The sequence below is a fragment of the Marmota marmota genome, unplaced genomic scaffold, assembly GCF_001458135.2.
Source record: "Marmota marmota marmota unplaced genomic scaffold, marMar, whole genome shotgun sequence".
Lineage (NCBI taxonomy): Eukaryota > Metazoa > Chordata > Mammalia > Rodentia > Sciuridae > Marmota > Marmota marmota.
The window spans coordinates 28830106-28856160 of NW_026000242.1; the positions used below are offsets into that span (position 1 = coordinate 28830106).

Below are 26055 nucleotides of genomic sequence, written 5' to 3' on the forward strand. Positions count from 1 at the left end.
GGGGGGGGGGGGGGCAAATCACCTAGACCAAAGTTGCAATCAGATGGAAAGCAGAGGAGAATTAGGTGCCATGTTTTAAATCTAGCTAAAATGAGTAGGCATAGAATGGTTTTTCTAGAGTAGACAGATTTATAAAGCCCTACAGAATGCAAATGTGAACCTTGTATTTCCAATTCAAGTTCTTTCAGAGGTGTTTTCCAGGCAGGACCCAGACATCTGCTGAAATTGAGGCTATTTTCCTCCTCTCCAATTAGTCTACATGACCTTGAGGTTCAGCCCAACCCAGAAGTCTCAGATCAAAAATACATATATGATAGGTGGACAGGCATAAGCACTTTGTCTGTGAATCAATTTTATCTGTGCCACAGAAGTTCAAAGTCTACTCTGGGTTATACTCTGAGACTGAGGTGGTATACTTCCCAGGTGGGTGGACCTTAGGTCAGAGATAAGTAGTAGTCCAATTAGTAGGAAAAGAGAAGAACATGTGTGCTGGTTCACAGAGCAGGTGACATGCAAAGTGAGAGTGACTGTGGCCCTCAGAGTGAAAGAAGCAGCTGAGCTGGAAGGCTGAGATGCCATGAAGATAAAGTCAGGAGGCTGCTGGACACAAGGAGACCATAAGGAACTGCTGACAGACCGTCAGCGCTCTGTAGTTAGGAGCAAGATGACAGTAGCTCCCTGATCATCCAGGTTCAGGACTACCTGTAACACCACGGTGTCTACAGATACATCATTACATCTAGTGGTAGCCACGTTTTAAATGTTAACTAAAATCATTTTGCCTAAGTGGCTCCTAAGAGTACAGCTCTACATCCTATAGACCTAAATTAGAATCCTGAACCTCTATCTGCTGGCTATATGGCCCTAAGCAAGTGCGTAAATCTCAGTTAATAATGTGCATATCACCTCACATTGCTGTGGGAATTAGATAAAGTGCTTAGCATATGTGTGTGCACGCACACGCACACACACACACACATGCACACCCACACATTGATAGGGTTCAGAAAACACTATCACAAAATAGACCCTAGAAACTGCAGCAGAAGCAAGTAGGTCATTCCCTTCACTTCATCTCACTCCTTCTCCCAAGGTATGTCAAAAAAAAAAATAAGGTCACTCTGGCCTTCTCTCTCCCTTCTTCAAAGACCCTCATTTTACAGGTATTTTGCCTTATGTCTGGAGAGAAGAAAGGTCATACAGGGACACCAAGAGGAATGGGCTTTTCTAAGTTCCCTGAGTTTATTACCATTAGATCATAAGTTCTTTTGTTCAGTCATCCTTCTACTCAACCATCCACATTTCATCAGATCTCAGCACAAACAATTTCCCTTGTTTTAATTTCTGAAGTTTTCCATGTCATATAAGATTCTCTTAAATAAAAGTTGTACATTTTTCTCTTATTGATTTGTCTTTTATTACAAGGATCTCAACCATGAAACTTGTGACCAGTGAGGAAATACATTATTTTTTCTCTCCTAGGCAACCCATTTCTCGATCCCTGGAATCAGTGCTTAGGGTTTCCTAAGCCTGCATTCCCACAGAACCCTAACCAAACTTCTCATCACATTGTACCTTCTATTCCCCATTTATCTTTGTACCCAAGTGGACCAAGCTCCCTAATGGGACCTTCTTTACTGTGTTACCCCAGAGTCTGGGAAATGCTTGACACATAAGAGTTCCATACATCTCTGTTGAGTTAATAAATTAGTGAGTTCAGATGATAAACCTTATGTGGTCTGTCCAGACTACTACGTCTAGCTCTACTCAACTACTGATACTGATATCATCCATGATAATATTTTATTTCTTAATTGGACCAAGATTTATGTTGTTGTTTGTTTTGTATATAGTAAGGTATTTCCTCTACAAAATACTTTAAATTATTACCTGATGGCATCCCTTCCACACATAGTGGGAGGTTAATGAACGCTCAATGAATTCAATTAGGTTCATGGCCTTTGGTGAATCAATTAAACTTTGTATCCATTTCCTGTGCTATGGAATGGGGAGGCTAGGTTATATACTTAATGAATACTATTGAGCCTATGCTTGTATTGAAAGAAAAAAATAGTTCCAATTGATGTGTCAGTAAGCTTTTTTGCTGATGTGACCAAAAGATCTGACCACAACAATTTTAGGGAAGAAAAGTTTATTTGAGGGCTCACGGTTTCAGAGGTGTTAATCCATAGAAGGCCAGCTCCATTCCGTGGGGCTAGAGGTGATGCAGAACATCATGGTGGAAGAATGTGTCAAAGGAAGCCAGCTCACATGATCAAAAAGCAGAGAGAGAGATTCCAAGCTCCAGTTACAAATTAATATTCCCCACAGCCACACCCCCAATAAACCACTTCCTCCAGCCACACCCCTTAAGCTCCCTAGTAGCTCCAGTTACCACCCAGTTTATCCCATCAGGGATTAATTCACTGATTAGGTTAAAGCTATAATTCAATTGTTTCTCCTCCAAACCTTCTTGCATTGTCTTTCATGTGAGTTTTGGGGGGACACCTCACATCTAAACCATAACAGTTTATCACTCAACATATTGATATACCAAGTGCTGACACACTTACACAATCTATATAAATTTCAGCTCAGATGCCAATAAGAGAAAGAAGAGGAGACTTCCCTTCAAATCTCATACCCAGGGAAATGACTGCATTTCAACATGGAAAGGCACTCATTGTGCCTTCAAATATACCATGCCAAGGCAGTTTCAGCCTGAAAGCTGTAAAGACACTTTCACACACAAAGCTTTATTTATTTATTTATTTATATTTTCTTTTCTAAAGACAGAAATGTGCCAACCAGGTGAAAGGAACAAGGTAATTCCAAAAGTCGTAGCTTTCTCTTGGCAGGGGATTTGGGTAATCACTTGCCAATTGCTGCCAAGGACTAGGACTGCTGTGTTCCAATTGCTGGCAATGGCCACCTATTGTTTATGAATTTCTATCTTAGCAGGGACTCTGCAGAGAGGGTACTCAGGTCAGCAGGGAAGAGGATTTGGCCAATATTCCCAGTGGTCATCACTGCCTAATGCAGCAAAGTCACAAGGAGTGATTTTAGAAAGAAGACAACCATGAAAATTTCCCTGGAAAAGATACTGATTTTTCAGTCAAGACATATATTTACATTGGCAGATGGGGATAGTAGCCTCTGAAAAGTAAATCGTAGAATAATATTAATAATTATCCTCTCTAATCATTGAACACTAAGAAAACTCAGCAATCAGCTTGCTGACTCTTTCCTTTTGGCTGGTGGTCTATTCATTTCAGCTGGGTGGTAACACAGTGCACAACAGCTCACGCAACTGGAAAAAAAAATGCTCCTTTGGGAAATATTTGTTTAGAAAACTCAAACATAGACAACGCATCATCTATTTTTTGGCTTAATTCCTCAGCATTATCTGTTAAACAGCAAGTGAAGGCCTTTAACAACAAAACCTGGCTATTAGTCAAAAGGCTCCACAGCACTCTAGAAGCTCCAGAGTAATTCTGAACTGGGATTAATCCTAATTTTTGCACTTACAAGCTGTGTGATTTGGGGCCATTTCTAAAACTCTCTGTGCCTCAGTGTCCCTGTCTATCAAGTGCAGCAAATCATGATACCCTCTCCTCTGTCTTGTTGAAATGAAATGAAATGAAATGGCATGACACTATTTGTGTAAAATAGTTCCGATTACTAGAAAAGGTTAGCTATTATTCATTTATTTCTCTGTCCATGATGTATTGGACAAAAACACAGGATTTCGGGTCAATGAATCTGGCCTTGAGTCCCAATCCTGTTAATTATTAGTTAAGTAATTCTGATAAGTTAGATGTCTGAACTTCAGCTTCTTCAATGACAAATGGGAAGTCATCATGTAATACTACACACTTCAGTGTTTTATTATGAGTGTGTGTTATGAGTATAAGATAATGGGTGTTAAGTATGCTTGGAAAAGATATACTGAAGTATGATTTGTTACCATCATCATCCTATACCTTCGCTAAATGCCAGTCATAACAGTCTCATATATCTTCTTCTACATCATCTGAGTCCCACTACATAATCCATCTTCCAGTTAATTGGGGCCATGTAACCAATGAAGAGAGAATGAGACTTCGATGACAGACTGATGGTGAGTGAAAAATAAAGCCCTGTTCTCCAACACTGCAAAAGCAAAAGGCTCCTCAGTGCTGACAGGAGCAGAAAACGTTTTGAACATGTTTCCTGGTTTGACATATCCTGATATTTCAATAATATTATAATCAATATTACAACAATAATAAACAATTGTCTTTCCTATTTGTACCAAAAGCATGGGTTATGACTTATCCCCAATGAAAATGTGGTATGGAGACAATGGCTGAGACATGAAAACTGAGAGGGAGTCCATGAAGAAATGGGTATCCAATATTATGTATTACCTTTCCCAGATGAAGGGGCAATTATGACATCTTTATACATTTAGCACTATTCTGCACATAAAAGAAGTACTTTATAATGAGGTTTTCAGGCTGACAAAGACTTAGAATCAGACAGTTAGCATTATGATCTCTACAGAGTAATTAACCAGACTTTCTCTTTTGAACAACTGACTTGTATACTAAACAGAAGAGAAGACAAGCTTCATGCCAACCCTCAATGGTCACTGTGGTTGGCCAGTTAAAACTGCAAATGCCAACTTCTCTAACCTCATTATTAAACCTTAAATTCCACGAAATAGTCTTATAATTGAAGACAGACTTTAATTTAAATTGTGTCTAAAATATTTTCCTCTTAGTAGGGGAAATTTCCCTCCCTCTCTTCTTTCTTTCCTTCATAAAAACAAAAACAAAAAGCCTTGTTTTAAAAGATCTTTAGTGAGGTGATTCATGAAAGCTACACTGTAGGTTTCCAGGGAAACTTAGACAAGAATCTAGGAGCTGAGTCTTTTGCACAAACTAATTTTAAAAATTACTTACAGGTTTGAAAATGGTTACAGCAACCCTAAAATTTGAGAAGTTATCACCATCAGATTCAGTAAAGAGATATTACCTTTTTCATGTGTAAACAACATTGTTCTGCCATTTTCCTTTCTCTGTTGCTGTTTTTCTTATGGAAAGAGAAAGAGAAAACTCAAGAACTGAAAAGGCAGCCTAAGGATGTCTATATATTTCACTAGAAAAGCCTAAGCTTGCAAACTTGGCAGATAGAGTTAGATGGGATCAACATTCCCTGAGGAAGAATGAGCCAGCATCCATGTCTCAACCTCAAAATGGGCAAGAAAAGCCCTGATATGACAGAATAAAATCTGCTTCATCCCCATTTTCCAGAGGAGCAAAGCAAGGCTCTGGGTAAGCAACCCAGTAAGCAACTAGATTCGGAAGTAAATTCAGATATGTTTTAAAAGCCTGGGATTCTGTAGAAAAGTGTATTGCTTTTAATAATTCAGGATTGTGACTTTGTAAATTGTGGCCTTTGGATTAATAAAATGACCTCTAAGATCTCACCTGGAAAATATATATCCTAAAACTGAAGGGTTCTAACCAATGCTGCCTTTAGATTCCAGTCACCAAGGCTGCTGCCCTTGCCATACAAGGCAGAAGACATCTCTGGCCCTCCTTTACCATCTATCTCCCTGCAGGGCCAGGAACCTAAGCGTCCAAAGAGAGGTACCCACCAGGAACCTTTGCCTGACCTTCCACACACCTTCTGAGTACAAAGTCTATACCAAGCTTGAGTCCAGAGGCATTAAACTGCTCTATCCAAACGACCACTTAGTTTGTTTCCAGCATCTCTTCACTGGATCCATTCTCCCAGGGGCAGGCCAGGCCTCCCCAGTGCCCAGGGCTGATGGCTGGCCAAGCAGAAGTTTTCTACAGGGAGAAAGCAGAGCTTGCACATGTGTCCAGAGGTGTCACACACATTCAACTGGAGCAGAGCCAGGGGATGAAAAGTCAGGGAGGAGCAGGGCTAGGCAGCATAAGTTTTGTCCACTCTATTTCATTCTGGCTCAAAGAGGACTTCAAGATAATCTCAATCCTGTTCTTTCAGACTTGACTATTTCTCAGAGTCAGAGGATGGAATGTGTGTGTGTGTGTGTGTGTGTGTGTGTGTGTATTTTTGGTACTGGGAATTTAGCTCAGGGGCACTTGACCACTGAGCCACATCCCAGCTCTATTTTGTATTTTATTTAGAGACAGGGTCTTACTGAGTTGCTTAGCACCTTGCTTTTGCTGAGGCTGGCTTTGAATTTGTGATCCTCCTGCCTCATTTTCCCAAGCCACTAGGATTATAGGTATGTGCCACCCACTGAACCTGGCAAAATATATTTTATCAACAGTTTTGTTTACTAATTTTACCACATTATACTTGCTACATGTGTTTCTCTTTGTTCTCTTTTTCATCCAGGACCTGGGATGCTAAGGCATGTTTTACTTGGCAGACAAAAAGGATTGCTTTTTTTCAGATTTGAACTACTACGTATAACTATCAGGGGATTTCACATGAAAATAGTACTTTACACCATCTCTTGAAAAAGGAAATGTGGTTGCCTCAGTGTGATGTTTTGGACTCAGTCATCTTTGGGATTAAAAAGGTGTTCCCCCTTTTTGGATGGCGGGGGGACTGTCCATTTGGTCACTTGTACTGGTTTACAGCAAAGCTTCCAGCAGACATAGCCAATGCCTGCGCACCCTGGGGGAGAGGCTTTTTTATCAGCCACATGTCAATCCCAGCATTACCTACCTGCCAGGGCAGGCACCTTAGCATAAAGCCCTGCTCCAAAGGGAACTCAGGTATTAAAAGAATCACCTCATCTAATAGGATCATTGGCAGAAATGAATCTAATTTAGATTGTTTTATGAAAAAAAAAAGTGTCATTTGTGTGATTGAAGATGTAACCCCGAGTCTCACGATTCTCTCATTTAAGACAAGAATATGCAGTAATCACCTGAATTGGGAGAGAAATCTTTTTAATTACCTATCTTCTGTTCAGGGCAAGCCAGAAGAGCAACCAGCTAAGGAAGCCTTTCCTGACTGTGCTTACAGAAAGAAAATTATCCTGTTTCCCCCCTCTGTAAAACAGCCTCGTTGAAAAATAACAGACCCTAACAATGAGAATATCATTTGTATCCCCACGTTGGAACCTTAATCTTTAAAAGGGCAATATTATTTGTGCTTCACTGTATACCATCATTTTTTTTTTTTTTTTTGATAGTAAAAACTCTGAGGCGACTGCAATTTCAGTTGTGATCAGAAAACACCAGCACATAGAATATAAAGGCAAAATTAATTATGGCCTCAACCTTCCTCCTTCCTTCTTTCTCCTCATCATGTATTAATCTTCTGGGTACTGTTCTACATGTTAAAATAGAGTATGAACTGCTGTTAATATGCTGTTGCCGGGTTAAAGAACTGGAGAATGTGAAGATGTCAGAAAACAAATCCCAAAGAGAAATGAAACACTGTTTTCCTTAGCTTATGATTACCATACAAATAGGCTCCTTCTGAATTTAAATTACAATGACAAAAAAAAAAAAAAGTCCTTTACATTCCCTTAAACACACTGACAGGGATGGAAGGGCAGAGGCTTCTTACACTGCAGGGTATTATCACCATTCCCACCGTTTCACATGCAAAAAATACAATCAGACAACACACACTCCCTTGATAGCTGGAAAATATCATGTTGCAAAACATTACAGCAGAAGGCATTTCTTGAATTAAAAGCAAAAATCTGTTATCTTCAACCACAGGGAAAAGTTATGATAAACAACGTATAGAAAAAAAAATCTAACAAGCATGTGGAGAGAAGAGTTGGAAAAAAATAACAATTTCCCTAAATTTCCAGGATTGACACTTCATCTTAGAAATGCTCAGTCACATTCAACTGTAAGTTAGGCTCTCAAGATGGAAAGGTTATTTGCTAGGTAGCAACACATCCACAGATGGCTGGTTTAGGTACATAGTATGAAACATTTAAGGATGCAGAGAAAAAAAAGTGCCGGCCTTGAAATAGATGATTGGCAGGGCAAATTCCCAAACAACCCAGGACAGTGGGAAAAACAAAAACTGTGCCTGGTTTTCTCTCTATTTTCATGCCCTCTTGTATACCTGGAAGCACCTGGAGTCTCCATCCTAAGAGCTTTCCTGTCCAGGTGTGGTGGCTCACACCTGTAATCCCAGTGACTGGGGAATTTGAGGCAGGAGACTCATGGCTTAATGGATATACTTTAATGGTGCAGTGCTCCTGGTTTCAATCCCCAGTACCACAAAACAAACAAAGAGAATTCCTGGTAGGTGATAGGGCTCTGAGCACCTATGCTATGTCTGGGTTAGCATAAAAGTCTGGCTTTCACAGCACGATTTACATCTTGGGCAGGAGATGATGAACACACTGTGTCCCAATGCACATTTGATTGGCAGTTACAACAAACTGGTAGTTCCATATTTATCTTGAAAAGCTAGATTTTCCTCGTCAGCATCCTTTAAGAAGTCTGAATATTTTAATGTTTCATTGGGTACTGCATGTCCCCAAACAGAACCATCTAGGACTCTTGCTCCATAAAAGGGATGAACACAGGATTCACACAAGAGTAACTCCCCTAGTGCACAGAAATGTTAGCTCATAGTTATTCTTGTCTTGATAAAGAACCTAGGATGCAAAGGAAATTAAAGGTGGAAAGGGGAAAGATCCATTGTTCAGTATAGATCCTTAAAAATGAAGCTGCCATAAAATTATAACAACAGCCATTGGGAAGTGTGCTAACAGACCCTGTGTATCTTGGGAACAATGTGTTCTCAGTTTGTGCTGCCAGGGCCTAGCATAGTATCTGAGTTGGGGCTGATTTTTCATACATGATTATTAAATTAAGTAATTCCTAATTAAGGAAGAACACCATTAGCTCATTAAAGGCCAGAAAACACTGAATTTAGTTTATTTATGATGAGATGATGATAGACCTAACCCATAAGGTATATAACTCATAGTTTTTAATTTGTTGTTCATAGTGAAGTTTATGAACATCTGTCTCTTCTTTTATCCCCCACCCTTTTATTTAACTATCAATATAATGAAGAATTGACCTTCTTCAAAAACTAAGATTCTAAACAGGGTCACCTAGATCTGTCTTGTTTCTGAGATATGAAATTCTAATTCTAGAGAACTTTTCTATAGGTTCCCTAGTTAGACTTTGATTTTGTAAAGCAGGTTATTACTAACTAGAAGAGATAAAGAATGTGAATGCTCTAATAATGTGAAGCACCACATGAATTACAATTATGACAGCAATTATTGTTATGATTTGTATTAGCAAAGACCAACTCCCGTATTACTCCTATTTATGAAAGTAAAACGCATTCTCCAAATAATTACCTGCTCCCCCCACATACATCAAATCATATTAAAATCAAGCATAACAGAATGACAGTATCCTAGAGGTAGAAGGGCATTGTGACATTGTTTTAACCATGCCCAAGTCTTTAACCATTACAATTAATGTTAAAACCTGGCACACAATTGATGCTATAATTCCCAAAGCACTTCAGTATCCTAGGATAAACTGATTTAAAAAGAGACTAATGACTTCTTAATTTTCCTTCATGAATGCTTATGAAATCTCTAGTAGTATGCACATTCTGAAGTCTTAGAAATTGTGTCAATATAAAATTTCTTTCAATTCATCAGAGACAAAGTGAATCCAGAGATGATATTTTGAAAATAGTTCAAATGTCAAGTGGAAATTTAAACAAAAGCAATTAGGAGAATTTCAGTTATGATTATATTTCAGAAAGGCTTTAGAGCCATTTGCTACAGAGATGAATTCAGGTATCCCGGTAAAATATTAGTGATATATATTATCAACAATATGTATTCATTCACTCATTCAGCATTCCCTTAGAACATCTGCTTTGTGTGTCCTGTCATGGCAATGGATAATCATTGTCTTATTCTTTCCCTAGTGTCTACCACAAAAACAAAGAGCTTTCCTGGTAGGTGATAAGGTTCTGACCACATATGCAAAGTCTGACCTGCTAACAGTCTGGCTTTTACAGAGTAATCTACATCTCATTGGTAGAGGCCTAGAGCCCAGTAGATGCTCAACAAATAACACCAGATATTTAAAGTAATAATGAATGAATACATAGATGAATTAATGGACAAATGAACAAATATTGAATAATAAACAACACTTTCTCCAGTCTAAAGAAACTTATTTCTTTATAACATAAATGACAGCTCATTTTCTACACAGTGAATAGCCTAAAAAGTAACAACAGAATATTTCTTTGGTTTTGCTTTCTTTTTGCTACAGATTGGATACTGGAAACTAGAAAAATGCGCCAGAAGAAAATTAAAAATCATGACACAGAGAAACTCACAAGTTTCATTTGGCTGGTAGGAGTCTATGTAGACAATGAAAAATGCAGTTGTGTACTTATGTGGAAAGCTAAACGAACTAGAACCTATGAGAAAAAGATATACCATGCTCACATTGGGATAAGAGGGTACCAACCAATAGCACTATAGTGCATTGAAGGTGGATGAACAATCCAAAGACACAGAAATTATTGTAATCTAATAGGTTCTATATAGTCAACAGTTAAATCTGTATAATTTATAAGATTTATGCAACTTGAGTCTCATTAATAGAAACCTCATCTTACTTTCTAGGATTTCCAAAAAAAGCAGGCTTTTAAAATAGATTATTTGTGACAATTTTCCTTCCATGGAAATGGGCCAGAACTGTATGGTCCCACCTGGTGTTTCCATCCAGAGAGCCTCTTCACCACTGTAATCAGTGATGCAACAGACCTTGATCCCAGAATTAGATGCTGCAAAGCCTGTCCACTGCCTGGGCTGCACTTGTACTCCGTGGGAAGAGTCTTCAAGGTGACCCTTTTAGAGCCTAGTGATTCGCAGCCTACTTACTATTCTAATACCTTATTTATATGATGTCTCGGCAGATGAGAAGCAGAAAATGAGGAGGCAGAGTCCTAGAAGAGAGAGGCATACTGAGAACCAAGTGAATGCTGGCAGGGCTCAAGGGAGGAGGCACAGATATTCATACATCAGATGGTCCCAGACAATAATTAACAGTCCAAATGAACACCTTAAATCCATGATGGGCTTCATAATTTGCAGGGCCCAGTTCAAAATGAAAATGCAAAGCCCCTTGATCAAAAATTATGAAGAATTTCAGACAGTGACAGCAGAGTGTGGTCCCCTTTATAGCATGGGGCCCTATATAACTGAGTATATAAGTCCAAGAAGCCCGCCCTGCTTCCATCACTCCATTCAGTAGCCTATGTCTGAAAAATTGGAAGACACATTTGATACACTTTTGAAGGGGTCCATAAATATACACTCTTTTCTACTTATTTGTTTTGGAATTCAAAGTGTTAAACTCCAGTTATCTGGAAAACCTCTAACATATAATCTCTCTGTCTTGGGATATACTAGATAAGACTAAAATTTGAAGATGAGATACAGTTACAAACTTAGAATTCACTCTCAAACACAGTTTTCTCCTTTATTTTAAGGGAGTTTTGCCTTGTAAACAGCCCATTTGCTCTTTTAGGCCTGACAAGTTTCCTATTTCTTTGTGTTCTCCCCACAACTATGTATAGCATCCTAAATTCATAAAGGCTTATTAAATCAGAGTAGGATGAAAGCACAAAATAATTTAAGTCATTTACTAGCTATTACAACCCAGTGAAAGCATTGATAGACATCTATTCAAAACATCACTGATATTTCTAAGTACATGCATGCAAAAATATATCCACCAACTACATTTAATTAAGTATAAAAGTGAGAATTTGGAGCCTCTGATTATCACAGACTGCTTTACACTATAGTCATTTCATTGGGCAATAAAAATACTTAAATACTAAAATTGTAGAAATATGTCTAAATCTAGTTTCCTAATAAAACATTTTAATAAATATTCCTATTTCCTGCACATGAACACCATTTCTTCAGAAGAAAGCATTTCTCACTATGACAGAAAACAATTTAACTAAGTAAAAAATGAACTATTTAGGATGTATACAGCCATGATGAAGTATGTCTTTATAAAATAGGAAATTTTACAAGGAGGAGATTTCTTAAGTGGTGGGAGATAAAATTGGATTTGTCTTGCTTAACTGAAGTATCTGCAATGGCAACATATTTAAAAATGGTGCATTGGCAAAGGCACGACATTTTCTGCCTGTAATAGTCTGTTTCTAATGGGATGGATTTATTTTACATCTCCTCACTCATGTTCTCAGAGGCTTTCCTTCCTAAAACAACCAATAAATAGTATAACCATTTATTATTGATGGAAAAAACCCCATAAAACCCATAATATTATTTGCTTAATGTCTTCATTTTGAAGTTGTACGACAGAAGCAATAACTGTCAGCTGAGGGTGAATTCTTGTCTGTCAGTTTTTAAAAAGTATCACTGTTGTTAATTCATTCTTGGGCCTTCTGTGTCTGGTAGAGCACCTGGTATACAGTAGGCACTCATAAAACATGAAAGCATAGTAGCATATATTGGAAATTTTTAAGGCAGATTGTCATCAATTCTCAAGAAAGAAATGTTTATAAGCAAATTCTGTTGAAGGACAAGAATTTTGGATGCTTCTCATAATAGCTATAATATTTAATATTTTATACCACTTTATACATTCACAGATAAGGTAAGTGCTTTATAAAATATACCAGCCTATTTAAGTCTCACAACAACTCAGTTTTCACCATTTTAATGAAGGAGAACCTAAGTCATAAAAATTTAAGAAACTTGCCCATTATTCTGTGGTTAGTATGTGGATGAAACAGACTTCCAACCAAAGGGATTTTGTCCTTCTCAAGAGCACAAAGGGTGAATTTCACAGGGTGAAATTCTGAGAAGACAGGTTGTTTTTCACGCATGTCTTGTTTAACAGATTAAATATGAGTTGTCTAAAATTAAATAATTCATTTTAAACAATAACATTGGCAAATTTTCCCGTGAAACACTATGGATTAAATTTAACCCAGTAAATATTTATCTAAGAACTATTAAAAATGAAATTCAGGGCTTAATCAAAGCACATGCTGGATAACAACTTATTTTAGGTCATGATCCAAAACATTTCATGAATGAAAGATGAAAAGTGATGGCAAATTTGCAAATCATTCAATGGAAAATGCCAGAGATAATGTGACCTACAGGCAGATACCTTTCACTGAACTCCCCATAAATACCAAATATAAAGTCTCATTTTAGTTTTTAACATTTGTGTAACAAGCCACATTAGGGAATAGCTCTTCTTTCCTGAGCCTTTCTTCTGACATGCCCTCCAGAGCAATGGTCTGTTATGGTCATTTTGCTTATATAAAGACAACCTCATTCCAAGTTTTGATGGCAGAAGTATATATTAGTACTAAAGGGCATATTCGAGGCTCTAAGGGCAAGAAACACAGGAAAGTGTCAGTTCTGAGAGTTCTAAGGCCTATAGACATGAAACAAACTTGCTCACTGTTATAAGAGAAATTAGTGGTGGGGACTGGACAGAATCTGGATAACTCAAGTACCTGTACTAGTGCACTTTTCAAGGTATCATATTGTATTATTATCAGTAAATTGAAATATCTAAGACAGGGAGAGAGGTTTCTACAAGCCTGAGAGATGACTCCCCATTCAAGCTATCACAGTTCACTCGAATCAGTCACAACTTATTTAGATGACAACCTATATGAAAGTCAACATGGTCTTAATCAAAAGGAACCAAATGAACCTATAGGTAAAGTGTTTTACATATTCATAGTTAGAAAACAGCAGCCACCTAAGGTCTCACTGATACAATATCTCACTGATACAAGGCCAGATTAGCTAAAACAAACTCTGTACTTGTACATATTTTTAACATTTATTTAGAGTTTACTACATAACAAGTATTCTTTAAAGTACTTCACATATGTCAACATATTTAATCTTAATAGAGATTCATTATTTACTACAATTATTTACATTTTCATAGAGGAAACTAAGTTCTGAGAAATTGAGTGATTTGGCCAACATCACATAGCTAAGAAGTAGTAGAGCCAGGATTCAAATGCAAGCTTTTACATACCACTCCATGTGGCTTCTTTCCAGGGTTACTATGTAGCCTAACTATGACTATGTGTGGCAAAATGTAAAATAAATGTGTCATTTTGCTACAAATTAATGAGACTGCTACAAATAACTCACCGCATGCTTGCTTTATAATTTTATTGTTAGAGTTCCATATGGTTTCCTAGAATAATCTACCTCAATGTGAATAAAATTTAGAAATTTTTAGAACATTCATAATTTTTATAAGAATGTTAAGATGCTAAGAATAAAGTCACTTAAAGATGTCAGAAAATGACAAAACTGAACTTTAAGTTTTCAAGGTCAATGATGAAACTATACTTCATCCTGCAGTTACTGTAGCTACCTTCAATGCTTTTTTTTTTTTTTTTTTGAAAGGTGCTTCCAGAGAAATGAAAGAATGAGCAAGACTCTCGTGAGATCCTACTTTGTGACACACACTGAATGCTGATCAAGAGTAGCTTCCATGTGACCTTGCCACCTTTTGCATGAATACCCTAGAGGATGAGATGGCATCAACCATGGAGGATGTTCCACATGTCCTGAAATGACTGTAGTAATTCAATGCTATACAGATCTCTTATCAAACTTCTCCCCTTATATAACTACTCTATGAAGTTATCAAGCTCAAACAGATCACTAGTACTGCAAAACAAACAGCAAGCACAAATCATCTGGCTAACGCTAAGGAAGATGTAGTGAGAAGGTGCTAAAATTCTGAGCATTTGGTTTAATGAAGAGAGCACTGAGGTGGAACTCAGTGGGCCCTGAAATGCACCTTGTAGGAGCTTCCTTGGGCTGCCCTCACAAACTACTGCAAACCAGGCTGCTTAAATAACAGAAATTTACTCTCATACAATTCTGGGGGCCAAAACCAGGGTATCAGCTCCAGGAAAGAATCCTTCCTAGTCTTTTCCTAGTTTCTAGTGACTGCTTGCCATTCTTGGCATTCCCTGCTTTTTGGCACCATCGCTCCAATCTCTTGCCTCCAATTCCAGTCTTTGCCTCCATCTTCATGTGGCTATTGCTGGGGCTCAGAATGCAACACTCCAAAATGTGACCCCTGGGCATACTATTTCAAGTAATTCAAGGAAACAGAGAAAACTGCAGAAGTGGAAAGTCCTTCTGATCTCCCATCCTCTAGTCTTTTTAAGACCCTCATGAAACAGGCATCCTGTGCATTCCTGGCAGGAAGGAACTAAGCAGCCAAAAAGAATCTGAACCAAGAGGCCTTGCTAAGTTCCCCACAGTTTATCACCACTAGGTCATGGCCTTTCTGTCCAGTATTCTTCCATGCAACTGTCCATTTTCATCCAAACTAAAGATACAAATATACAGTTTTCCTTATGTCTATGGATCTTCATTTCTGAAGACTCTCCAGTCACATAAACTTGGGTTAAATAAATTTGTATGCTTTTCTCTTGCTTTCCCTGCCTTTTGTTAAAGAGACTCATAAATTAATCTTACAAGGGGTCAGGAAACTGTGTTACTTTTTCTTCTTTTCAGTGCCTTTCCTCCAGTTCAAATTCTCCTCTTCTGAGGACATTGGTCATTGAGTTAGGACCCACCCTTTTCTAACAGGACTTCATTTTCAATTAACATCCACAAAAGATACAATTTCCCAAATAAGGTCACATTCACAGGTGTGAAGTAGAGGCTAGGATTTTAACCTATCTTTTTGGTTGATTTAATTCAACTCCTAACACACCTGTAAAACAAAGAGTACACATAATCATCTGAAAGACTGCCCTGACCTCGAAAGCCCTGGGATCATTAATGGGTCCTTTCAAGTAGTCCTATTTTTCAAATTCAATAGCATTTATTTTTAGCATCAAGATGATTAATCAGATCAAGCCCAGCTCTTCATTAAGCAGCTTGGTGACTTTGGGCAAGCCACCTATGTCTCTAGAACCTCAATTTTTCCCTATAATTGTGGTGATTATAAAATACGCTAACATGTGAGCACACCAGCATGGCTTGGGCACTGAGCAATTGGTGCTCTGGATTAGGGCTCTTCTTCCCACTTTGCCTTCATACCCAGGAGGGAGGGACACACAGCTGGGGAGTATCTCCCTGACAATGGCATCCAAGAGTGGTGGGAGGCGGGCAGTAGTTTCAATTAAAATTCACAGTTTCTTTCAGAACAGAAGAAAGTAATAAACCAATGCAGTAAATTACTGCTGTGGAAATAACGCCCAGATAGAAGAAATAAAAGAGAAATTTATGACTTCAATCAATCTCTTTTTTATACATAAATACAACTCCATCATCTGCTTTATTTATGTGACTCCATCACCCTCCCAAATCATTCTCAGTAATTTCCAATAGCAGTTCCCCCCACAGCTGAGCTGGAGAGACAGGGTGGCTCTCCAGGAGCCCAGCCCCCCTTTCTATCTCCTCTCTGTGGGTCAACAGGACAGGGGCAACATGGAAGATGGAGCAATGCCATTAGCCTCATGGCATTGGAGCTCCATTAAGTGTTCCAGAGACACCTCCACTCAGGGCAAGTTCCCAGCTAGGTACAGAATCATTTTTCCCACACTTTTATCATTTAGCTCCTACCTGCTCATTTCTATCTTCTTTTCATCAAAGCTCTTCATCCCTGCCTGCAATTTCAATTTTGTAAAGAAATGGTACCTAAAACTCCTTTTACAAGTAACAACTGTGTTAACTTGGATATCCAAATCTGTTTCTCATAGACATAGTAAAGCACATGCTGTTGCCTAACTGGCAGCCCTGTCCTTCAGAATGTCAATTTATTTGGGGGTCAAATTCTTCCTGCTACACATGGTCTCACCAGCTCACACTCAGTTGAAGTCCTCAAAATCCTATGATGTATCCAAAGATGGTAATCCGAACAGTGATATAAGTCCTTGCAAACCCACCAGTTCCCCGGAGATTGTAAATGAGCCCTGCACACTTACTAAGAATGCTAAAGCCCTCCAGAGACTTCATCTAGGTACATGACTGCAGAATCCCAAATTGAGGTCAAAAAGATTCCTCCCCTTCCCCGTGTTTCATCCACCTTTATTCCAGGAATGAAACAATCCACATATTTATCCATCAGAAGGCTGACATTAAGCAGGAACAGGATTTGGAGCTGCTTAAGCATTTCAAGGGAATAAACCCTGAAACTCTCAAAATAATCTCTTCATGCTGTTTTCTGGAGAAAGCTGCTCAAAACAGATTCCGATGAGAATTTTGTTGCCAGCCAAATCCTCTTCAAATACTAAGAGCTGAGAAAAAGATAACTTCGTGCACATTTATTATGCTTGAAGTTTTGTTATTGTTTTGTCCTCTCTTTTCCTAATGGATTTGATTTCAAGTACTCATAATGTCTGAAGTTAAAGGGAAGTGAGAGGCAGCTTTGGATTTCTCCGTTTTTATTTTATTTTTATTATTAATATTAATATGTATGCATACACATGCATAATGTACACACACTTTCTTTTATTAAAGTTAACACTATCATGCCTCCATGGCTAGTCATTTATTTTGTATAGGATGTTTCGCAAGGGCCATATGGAATGGGGTTCTATGAAGTATTTCATATTAGATCAGTGATTTTCAAAGGGGTAATCCATATCCCCAGACATTAAAAAAAATGTTTAGAGATTTTTATTGCCACAACTAGGGGGAAGGGGGCAAGCATTGCAGAGGACAGGGATGCTGCTGAATATTTTAAAATTCACAGGACATTTTCACAGAAAAAAGAATTATCTAACCTAAAATGTCAATAGTATGGGGTTCAGAAACTCTGAAATTGGTATGTATATTAACAAGCATGTAAACAAAACCAAGCCACAGGGAGGCAGAGCCAGAGTCCAGCCTAGGGGGGAGCAGGCTCTCCCTTACAGGATAGCCTAACCTGACCAAGCTGTCTCCATCCACAGAGACCCCTACCTCCCCGCCTCCATCCCACAGTTGAGAGTCCATCAAATGAGGAAAGGAGCAGCCTCCCCAGGACATAAAGGCAGTGCAGAGAAGTTCCCTTTGTCCTTGTTCATTTGAAGCACATTCATATGGATGCAAAGGTCACTGCTGAATTTAAATAACCCCCTGGGATAAATCTGCATGAGCTCGATTTGTTCTACTGGACTTGTTGGATTAAATGAACACAATTTAATGTTCTATAGGACAAGGCCTCCTTTCATGGCTGAAAGAAGAAGCAAGGGTGATTTACAGTTTCATACATACTCATTTGCTACATTATCTGCTTTGTGCCTGGTATTTATGAATATCAACTCATCATCCAGCAGCCATTTCCACCCATTCAGGAGAATTTAGCTTTCCATTAGGAAGGACCATGCCATCCAGAAAGAAAGGAGAAATAGGATCCAACAATAAGATATTTCCACATTTCCTCTGAAATACAAACACCACTATTTGTACTCTTGTCCCTCACACAGTTTTTTTTCCTTTAAATCTCTGTAATTATACACAAAGTAAGGCTTTCTTCTGATTTCCTAGAAAAGATGGTTTTCTAAGCTGATAACCACGAAACAGATCTGGGCACAAATGTAGGGCTTAGCTTACTTAGAATGGCAAATTATTTTGAAATACCTCTGTCTCATGAGCTAATGCTTTCTAAATAATGGCCCACTAAAATCCAATAGTGTTTTATTTATTGAAGTACGTCTGGACTCTACTTAGTAACAAATTCTGCTTGATTCTATATATTTGGAAATAATACAAGTGTGGACAAACATTAAGTAACCCAATTTTTTTTATTAATCACAAACCTTAGGAATCCATATGAGTCCTTGCTTATGGTCAATTACAAAGACGTAATTTTCATTTTTTTCTAGGTTTCATAAAACAAAAAGTATAAGCAAGGATATGAGAATTGATTTGGTTAATGGGTGGAGTGTGCACTTTGAATTTCATAGTAAATTCTCAAAATTCTAGCACTATTAGGTGAAAGTGGAATGATTTATAAAGTTGGTTCCCTTTTTCTCAGGTGTGTTTCTCAGCACACACCTATTCTGTTTCCTTCTGGTAAATGAAGTCTACAGCCTTGCTCTTTAGGCTCCCTGGGGAACAACTTCAGCATTACCCAGGAACTTGTTAGAAATGCAAATCACCCAGCTACACCCCAGGAATCTTGGTCTAGTAAGCTCACCAGGTGATTATCAGATTGGAGTGGGACTTGAATTCCTCTGTTACTTTTTTTTTTTTTAATTAATGTTAACACTTGCTCCTAAAGTCTTATGCCATATACCAAAAGGCAAGCTGCTATTATTTAGACTTGATCAAAAAGTAAGGATATATAATATTTTAATAAGCTATAATCGCCCATTTAATAGGAAAAAATGTCTACACCCAAAGGAATTAATAGTTAAAGGTAGAATTTGAGGTATTCCTGTAAGGTAGGTATTAAAAGATTTCTTTCTCTCAAATGATCTGGGTGGGGGTAGTGGGCAGGTGGTCCACTTACACATAAAGTACACTTTACTCAGGCTTATCCCAAGATGCTCACCAGAAGCCAAAGAAAGCCAAGCTTCATCAGCACTCAAATGCCCAGGGAGATGCCATTGAGCAAAAGCCCAGAGGGAGACAGAGAGACAGTAGAAACAGACATAGAAAGTCCAAGTTCTGATAATAAATTATTGGAAGATCTGGATTAACCAAGGATCCTCTTTATAGATACACACTCTGAGTAAAGCATATATGCTGACCCTGGACCTATGTTTAATGAAAGGAATGGAAAGACTAAAAGGATCTGTTATGGTTTGGATGTGAGGTGTCACCCCAAAACTCATGTATGAGACAATGCTAAATGGTTTAGAGGAGAAATGACTGAGTTATGGCAGACTTGACACAATCAATGAATTAATCTCCTGATGGGGATTAACTGAATAGTAACTGAAGTCAGGTAGGGTGTAGTTAGAGGAGGTGGGCACTGGAGGGGCATGGCTTTGGGGTATATATTCTGTATCTGTCAAGTGAAGTGTCCCTCTGCTTCTGATCATTACATGAGCCTCTTCCCTCCACCAAACTCTACTGTAAGGTGGTCCCTTACACATAAAGTGCACTTTACTCAGGCTTATCCCAAGATGCTCACCAGAAGCCAAAGAAATGATGTTCAGCCTCACCTCAAGCCCCAAGGAATGGAGCCAGCTGTCCATGGACTGAGACCTTTGACACCTTGAGCCTCCAAATAAACTTTTCCTCCTCTAAAATTTTTCTTGTCAGGTCTTTTAATCACTGCCAGGAAAATGCTGACTAAAACATACATTTTTCCTTCTAAAACAATTATTTTTAGAAATAGACCTCTTCAGAAAAAACATGTTTTAAAAAAGGATGCTCTTTAAAATCTAAATATTATCAAACCCCAAACAAGGGATTTGCATATTTATCTGGTACTTCTAATTATAAGGCTCTGGAGATTCATGGCTCTTTTAAATACCTTTTCTGATGATATCACGTCTCTGAAAGCAGCTCAAAAAGAATACACAGACTTTAGGTCAGTACCTAGTTTATGGTCCTTGGGTATTCAACAGGCTTCTCTCCCTGCAGATCAACCCATTCTTCAGGGCCCACTTCAGGTCTGGGCAGCTCCCAGCCGCCTCACCTGCTCTGACCAATATTACCCTGTTTACAGCTTACAGTCTAGAGTTCAACCATTTATTTTAAAAATAAGCTTCCTTATGCAATTGCCTTATAAGAGTATCATATATGTGATGGTTCATGTTTTCCACAAGACTAAATTCCCTAAGTGCAGAAACTCTCTTCTGTCTTATCTTCCACCCTGCCAACACCCGAAGCTTAGGTCAACCATGGTACATAATGTATTTTATAAAACTGAATTTATGCACTGGTACTTCATATCAACTGGTAAGTCAAGGTATCACTGATTTCAAAGGATGCCTTCCTCAGAATACAGTGGAGACCTGAAGCAGTTTGCTTATAGTTTATACAACCTTTCTACTAGGGAATATGGGTTGAAAACATACTCATGGTTCACAATTATTGAGTAGCTCTACTAATGGTGGCATGCCAGCCCTGTGCTAAGTGGATCTATATGGTAAACATGATGAAAATTAACTTCTGAAGTTCTAGAGGAACTTCCCACCCCTGTTCCCTAATTTAGCCTGGATGATTAGTGAGTGGCCAGCTTGAATTTTTTACAGTTGATGGAAAGAAGTAAAGTTCCTGCTAACCCAAAGAGGCTTGAACATCTGCTCTTAGTGTCACCTTCTTGGAACATGTGGGTGAGCCTCTGAAAGCACCAGCAAGACTCTACTGTGCTTGAATTCAGCTGCTCAGTCTGGAATTAATCAAGAGTTCCTCATACAGCTCCCCAAAGGCCTCACAGCCCTACAACTTTTATTTTTCTTCTTAAGCTACAAGAATTATTGAGGAAAATATACAGAGTACTCATTCTATGAGATCCTAAGTCTGGTAGAAAAAGCCCAAGTGATTCTTTGGGTAAAGAACAGAGTATCCAATAGAGAAATCACTTCCTTTGGTGTGAGGGACATCTGTTGCCTGCTACAAGTTGTAGACCATAAGTATTGACATAATTTGCATTTGTATTAATCATTTTAATCTTTACTTATTATGTAGTGCATTGTCAAAACCAAACAAAACTCTATAAATTTCAGCTGTACCACAAAGAAAAGAATAAAAGGTCAATTTATTAGTGTCAACATTCCAGTTGGAAAAAAATCTAAAGCATAAATCTTTTCTAAATTCATTGGTTAGCTATTCCTCCCACTTCACTACTGGAAAATGTTATACTGATGTAACTTTTCCAGATAAATGACTTTAGAGGGATGGGAAGAAATGCCAAAAATTAGAATTCCTGCTAGCGAGTCTGTTGAGTGCCACAGAGAGCAACACACCTTGAGCAACACACTGAAGGAGAATTTCACATGGCTTGTGGTTCTGTGGGTCTCATACGAAATAAGCATAGAAAAAAGATGGTGGAATGAGGTGGACATCCTTACCCTAGGTACATGTATGACTATACACATAAGGTGCAATGCTACATAGTGCACAACCAGAGAGATGAAAAGTTGTACTGCAATTGTGTACAATGAATCAAAATGCATCCTGCACTCATATATACCTAATTCGAATAAATTAATTAATCAATTTTTACAAAAAGAAAGGGGCATAGAAATCACAGGAGTCTTATAGAGCTCTGTCATTTACCAACAGCCTTTAAACTCATCATGCCATTCTGTTTCCATGAGCCACCCTGTGGAGTAAACCATCTCATTCTCACTTTCCAGATGAGAAACTGAGGGCCACAGAAATTAAGTGATGTGTCTGTGATAAATGTATACAGGATAGGGTATCAACATTTGCTGTGACCCTGTGGCAAACATTTCATATGAGGACCTCGAAACTCTGCAACAGTCTTTCCTTGGTAAAATCTGAATTTCCAAGAGGTTCAATACCTTGCCTGAGTCTCAAAGCTGGTGAAGCCAGGTCTGTTGGATTGGTGGGTTCCACAGTGTTTCCCAGTTAGAAAATACAGAGCAAGAATTTGAAGCCCAGAATTTCTAACCCCAAATTCTGCTTCCTCCATGGAGACCTCCCTGTCCATCCCTCTCACCAACACTATACAGAGTAAAGCTCCCCTACTGAAATCAATTATTGTATTCTTTCACTCCATCATAAGTATTTATTAATTATTATATGAATTTCATTCTACTTTGTGTCCCTGAAAATTTTGGACCATGTCTTAAGTTTATAATCTTTTATATTAAATCTTGCTGTAAAACTAATAGGCATAATAAATACTTAGTGATTGAATAACTAGACAAATAAAATCCAGTATCTTCATTTTCTGTGTCTGAAAACTACAAAGTATGCTATATGTTTCTTTAACACAATTAGACCAGTTAAACAAAAATGTCATTCCTGGCACAAATACTCTTTTAAATTCTATGGCAAGGTCAGAAAATTATGGATGTGACTAAGGCTCTTACTATGCAATGTAGGCCAAACTATGATAATACAGGTCTTTGAAATTTCAAAAAAAAAAAAAAAGTTGTATAAAAGACAGCTTTAGTTATATCAGTATACAAAATATGTTGTCTAAGTTCTTCACATCCTACCCAAATTCTTAACCTATACTGATTGTTCTTCATTTTCAGTCCAAAGTAGAAGAGGACACTTGAAACTAACCTTTTTCAGTTTTTTTTTTTTTTTAACTTCAAAGGAGGATGCTGGGCCCACCACTAATGAAATGACCACTCGGTGGCAAAAGGATCAAGACAGAAGACACAGAATCTGACTAGGGCATTTGAAAAGTCCACTGGGTGGTGAATACGAAGATGTCTGTGCCGTCTTTACTGGGACTTTTAAAATATCTTTGCTTTCTCTCTGTCCTCTCTCCCTCTTCCCTTACCCTTACTTTTACATTTGTAAAGTCTTTAAATTTATTTATCTGTCGGCATAGTACATGAATTTCTTTGTCTTAACAAAAAAATCAGGAGGTTGGTTCCGTGGGTGCCTGGGGACTTGCCCAGACTTAGTGTGGCTCTGACAGGTTGGCCAGGCTCCTCTGAGTCCTCCCCTTCCATACAAGGTGGCCTTAGTCAGACACTGCTAGCTGATGATCACTCTATGAAACACCAGTCAAATCCTGTCATATATCATTTGATTCAGAAGTCTGAGTAACATAATCACTGACTGGTTCAAAAATCAGAGAAAAGTGACAATATTTTTTTTTTTAAACTCTGGTATTCTGTTGAAATTATTTCAGTAGCAATCTGACATTGATAACCTGTGTGGGGTCAACTGTACATTTCTCCTTTAAGAAATAAAGACAGAAGTAACTATCAATCCTCTCAGTAGTTCATTGGGAAAGCTGAGTCTGCCCATATAAACAAGTATCCACCCAGCCTAACTTTAGACCAGTACCCGCTCACTGACCCAGGGAAAAATTAATTTACATTATTCTAAATTTCAATGAATAATACCCTGTAAACTACACCTCTGAGTATTTTATTCCTTTGTTCAGATCTAAAAGTGGCAAATCACAAGCAAGCAGTGGCCCTCTGCAGAGCACCTTTCCAGTGTGTGTCCTTGTATCAGGGCACAGTCAACCAAACTCCACACTTGCTCCCAATCCTCAGGCCTTTGTGACCTTTATTTAACAAATTCAGCTCATATTATAATCTTTAGAAACCTTTTGAGCAAAAGATTTTTTAAAAAATTAAAGTTTTTCATATTTTATGTAAAGATTGAGACACTGGAAGTTGTTTGAAAATTGACACTCATTAATGGACAGTGCAGGGGTCACAAAATGTATGGGGGTGTAAGGTTAAAGGATATTGTCTACAGCAAGCTGGACAGAACCAAGCAAGGGAGAAGTTCATAGGACAGGCCTTGCAAAGTCAGCTGGGCACACCAGGCTACACTTGCCCAAGAACCCTGGGCAGGCCAGGATACCCTCTCTCAAGAAAGAAAAGAAGGCAGACAGCAATATGAGCATCCAGGAAACCACATTTCATTATTGTGGACAAAGCAAATCCACTGCTTTCTATGAAAGCTCGACTCCTGCTAGTCCACTTCACCTCAGTGTTAGGTGAAATTAACACACACCAAAGAAACAGGAGGAGCACTCACCTTTCCAGAAACCACCTCCAGAAAGGAGATGTTGTTCTCTAGACAATAAAATAAACAATCTGGAACAACAAGGGTCAGGGTGATAAATTTAAATCCTGGACTATCGATATTAAAAAATAATCATATAAGCCTTCCCTTACCTGTTTTGATATTGATGGCAAAAAAATTTTGAGGATTCCCACTTGTGATCCTGTATGTCAGTTTGTCATTGGAACTGGAGTCTGGATCTTCAGCCTGGATCTGAATGACAGATACATCCTTGGGAGAATTTTCCATGACAACAGGATAATAAATAGGTTCCGAGGTCAGTGGGGCATTGTCATTCACATCTTCAACTTCAATGTAGACCTCAATGGTGGCATAGAGTGGGACCACACCCCGGTCTGTGGCATACACCGTCAGCCAATAGGACCCTGTTGTCTCGCGGTCAAGAACATCTGCAGCAGTGATGACCCCTAAGAGAAAATGGTGAGAGTATGACTGCATCAGCAAACGGAAGACACCAAGTCAGCAGCCCCATTCCAGAGGGTGTGCTGAATAATCTTGGCATATGGGAAAAAAAAAAATCCATAATGTGAGATTAAATGCAGATGTCACTCTTTACATAAGAAAATGATTCTTGGTGGGATTGGATTAAATAGTTCATCTACTATTTGTGAAGCATAATTGCATTCATAAATACTTTATTTGAACTTTGGAGATAGACATGTCATACATATAGAGAAAGAGACAATAGGGAGGGATGGTAAGATAGTGGGTCTGGGATCAAAACACTTTCATGTCACACAGGAAATCAGTGCCACTGCCATCCCATATCTCCATTTGACCTGATGTTGAGTTGATCACCTATGCAACAAAAATCTCTTCTTTGCTAAATTATCATATCTATTCATTCACAAAAATGAAAAAAAAAAAAAAAACTTTCAAATGTTCTTTTGCCTGGTAGAATTGATAGCACTTTGCCTGTGAGGATGTAAACCTCCTCCATACTGTTTCTTTGAAAATCAAATGTCACAGTTATTCCACAACAATCAGAGAAGCAGGCATTTCAACACATTTTCTGAAGGAGTTCTATCCTCCTCAGGAATTCTACGAACAGCCCTAAATAAACCCTGACCCACTTTAAGAGATGCTCACGGACAATCATTTTAAATTGGTTACACAAAAATATCAGATCCACTAACCCACAACTTTTCCATTTCATAGCTGAAACAAGTGCCAACCAGGAAATCAGACATCTTCCAGAAAAAAAATCATAGAGAAAATACAGTGGTTGGTATGTCCTCATCCAACATGGGGAGAGAATCAAAAGCAATGGCCATCATCTTGGGAAAATCTGGGTCTCAGCTTATAAAATCTCTAATAGGGTATTCACAGAAGGTGTGAAATTCATGTAA

At 38.3% G+C, this 26055-nt stretch overlaps 1 protein-coding gene across 9 annotated transcripts in view; it reads right to left on the reverse strand.

The window, feature by feature from the left end:
- Fat3 (FAT atypical cadherin 3) overlaps positions 1-26055 on the reverse strand; it is a 622271-nt gene that overhangs the window by 323718 nt on the left and 272498 nt on the right. For all 9 annotated transcript variants that reach the window (XM_048795699.1, XM_048795700.1, XM_015489994.2 and 6 more), the window contains one exon: positions 24799-25113. In XM_048795699.1, coding sequence (XP_048651656.1) covers positions 24799-25113 — 315 coding nt within the window. The remainder of the gene's footprint in view (positions 1-24798; positions 25114-26055) is intronic.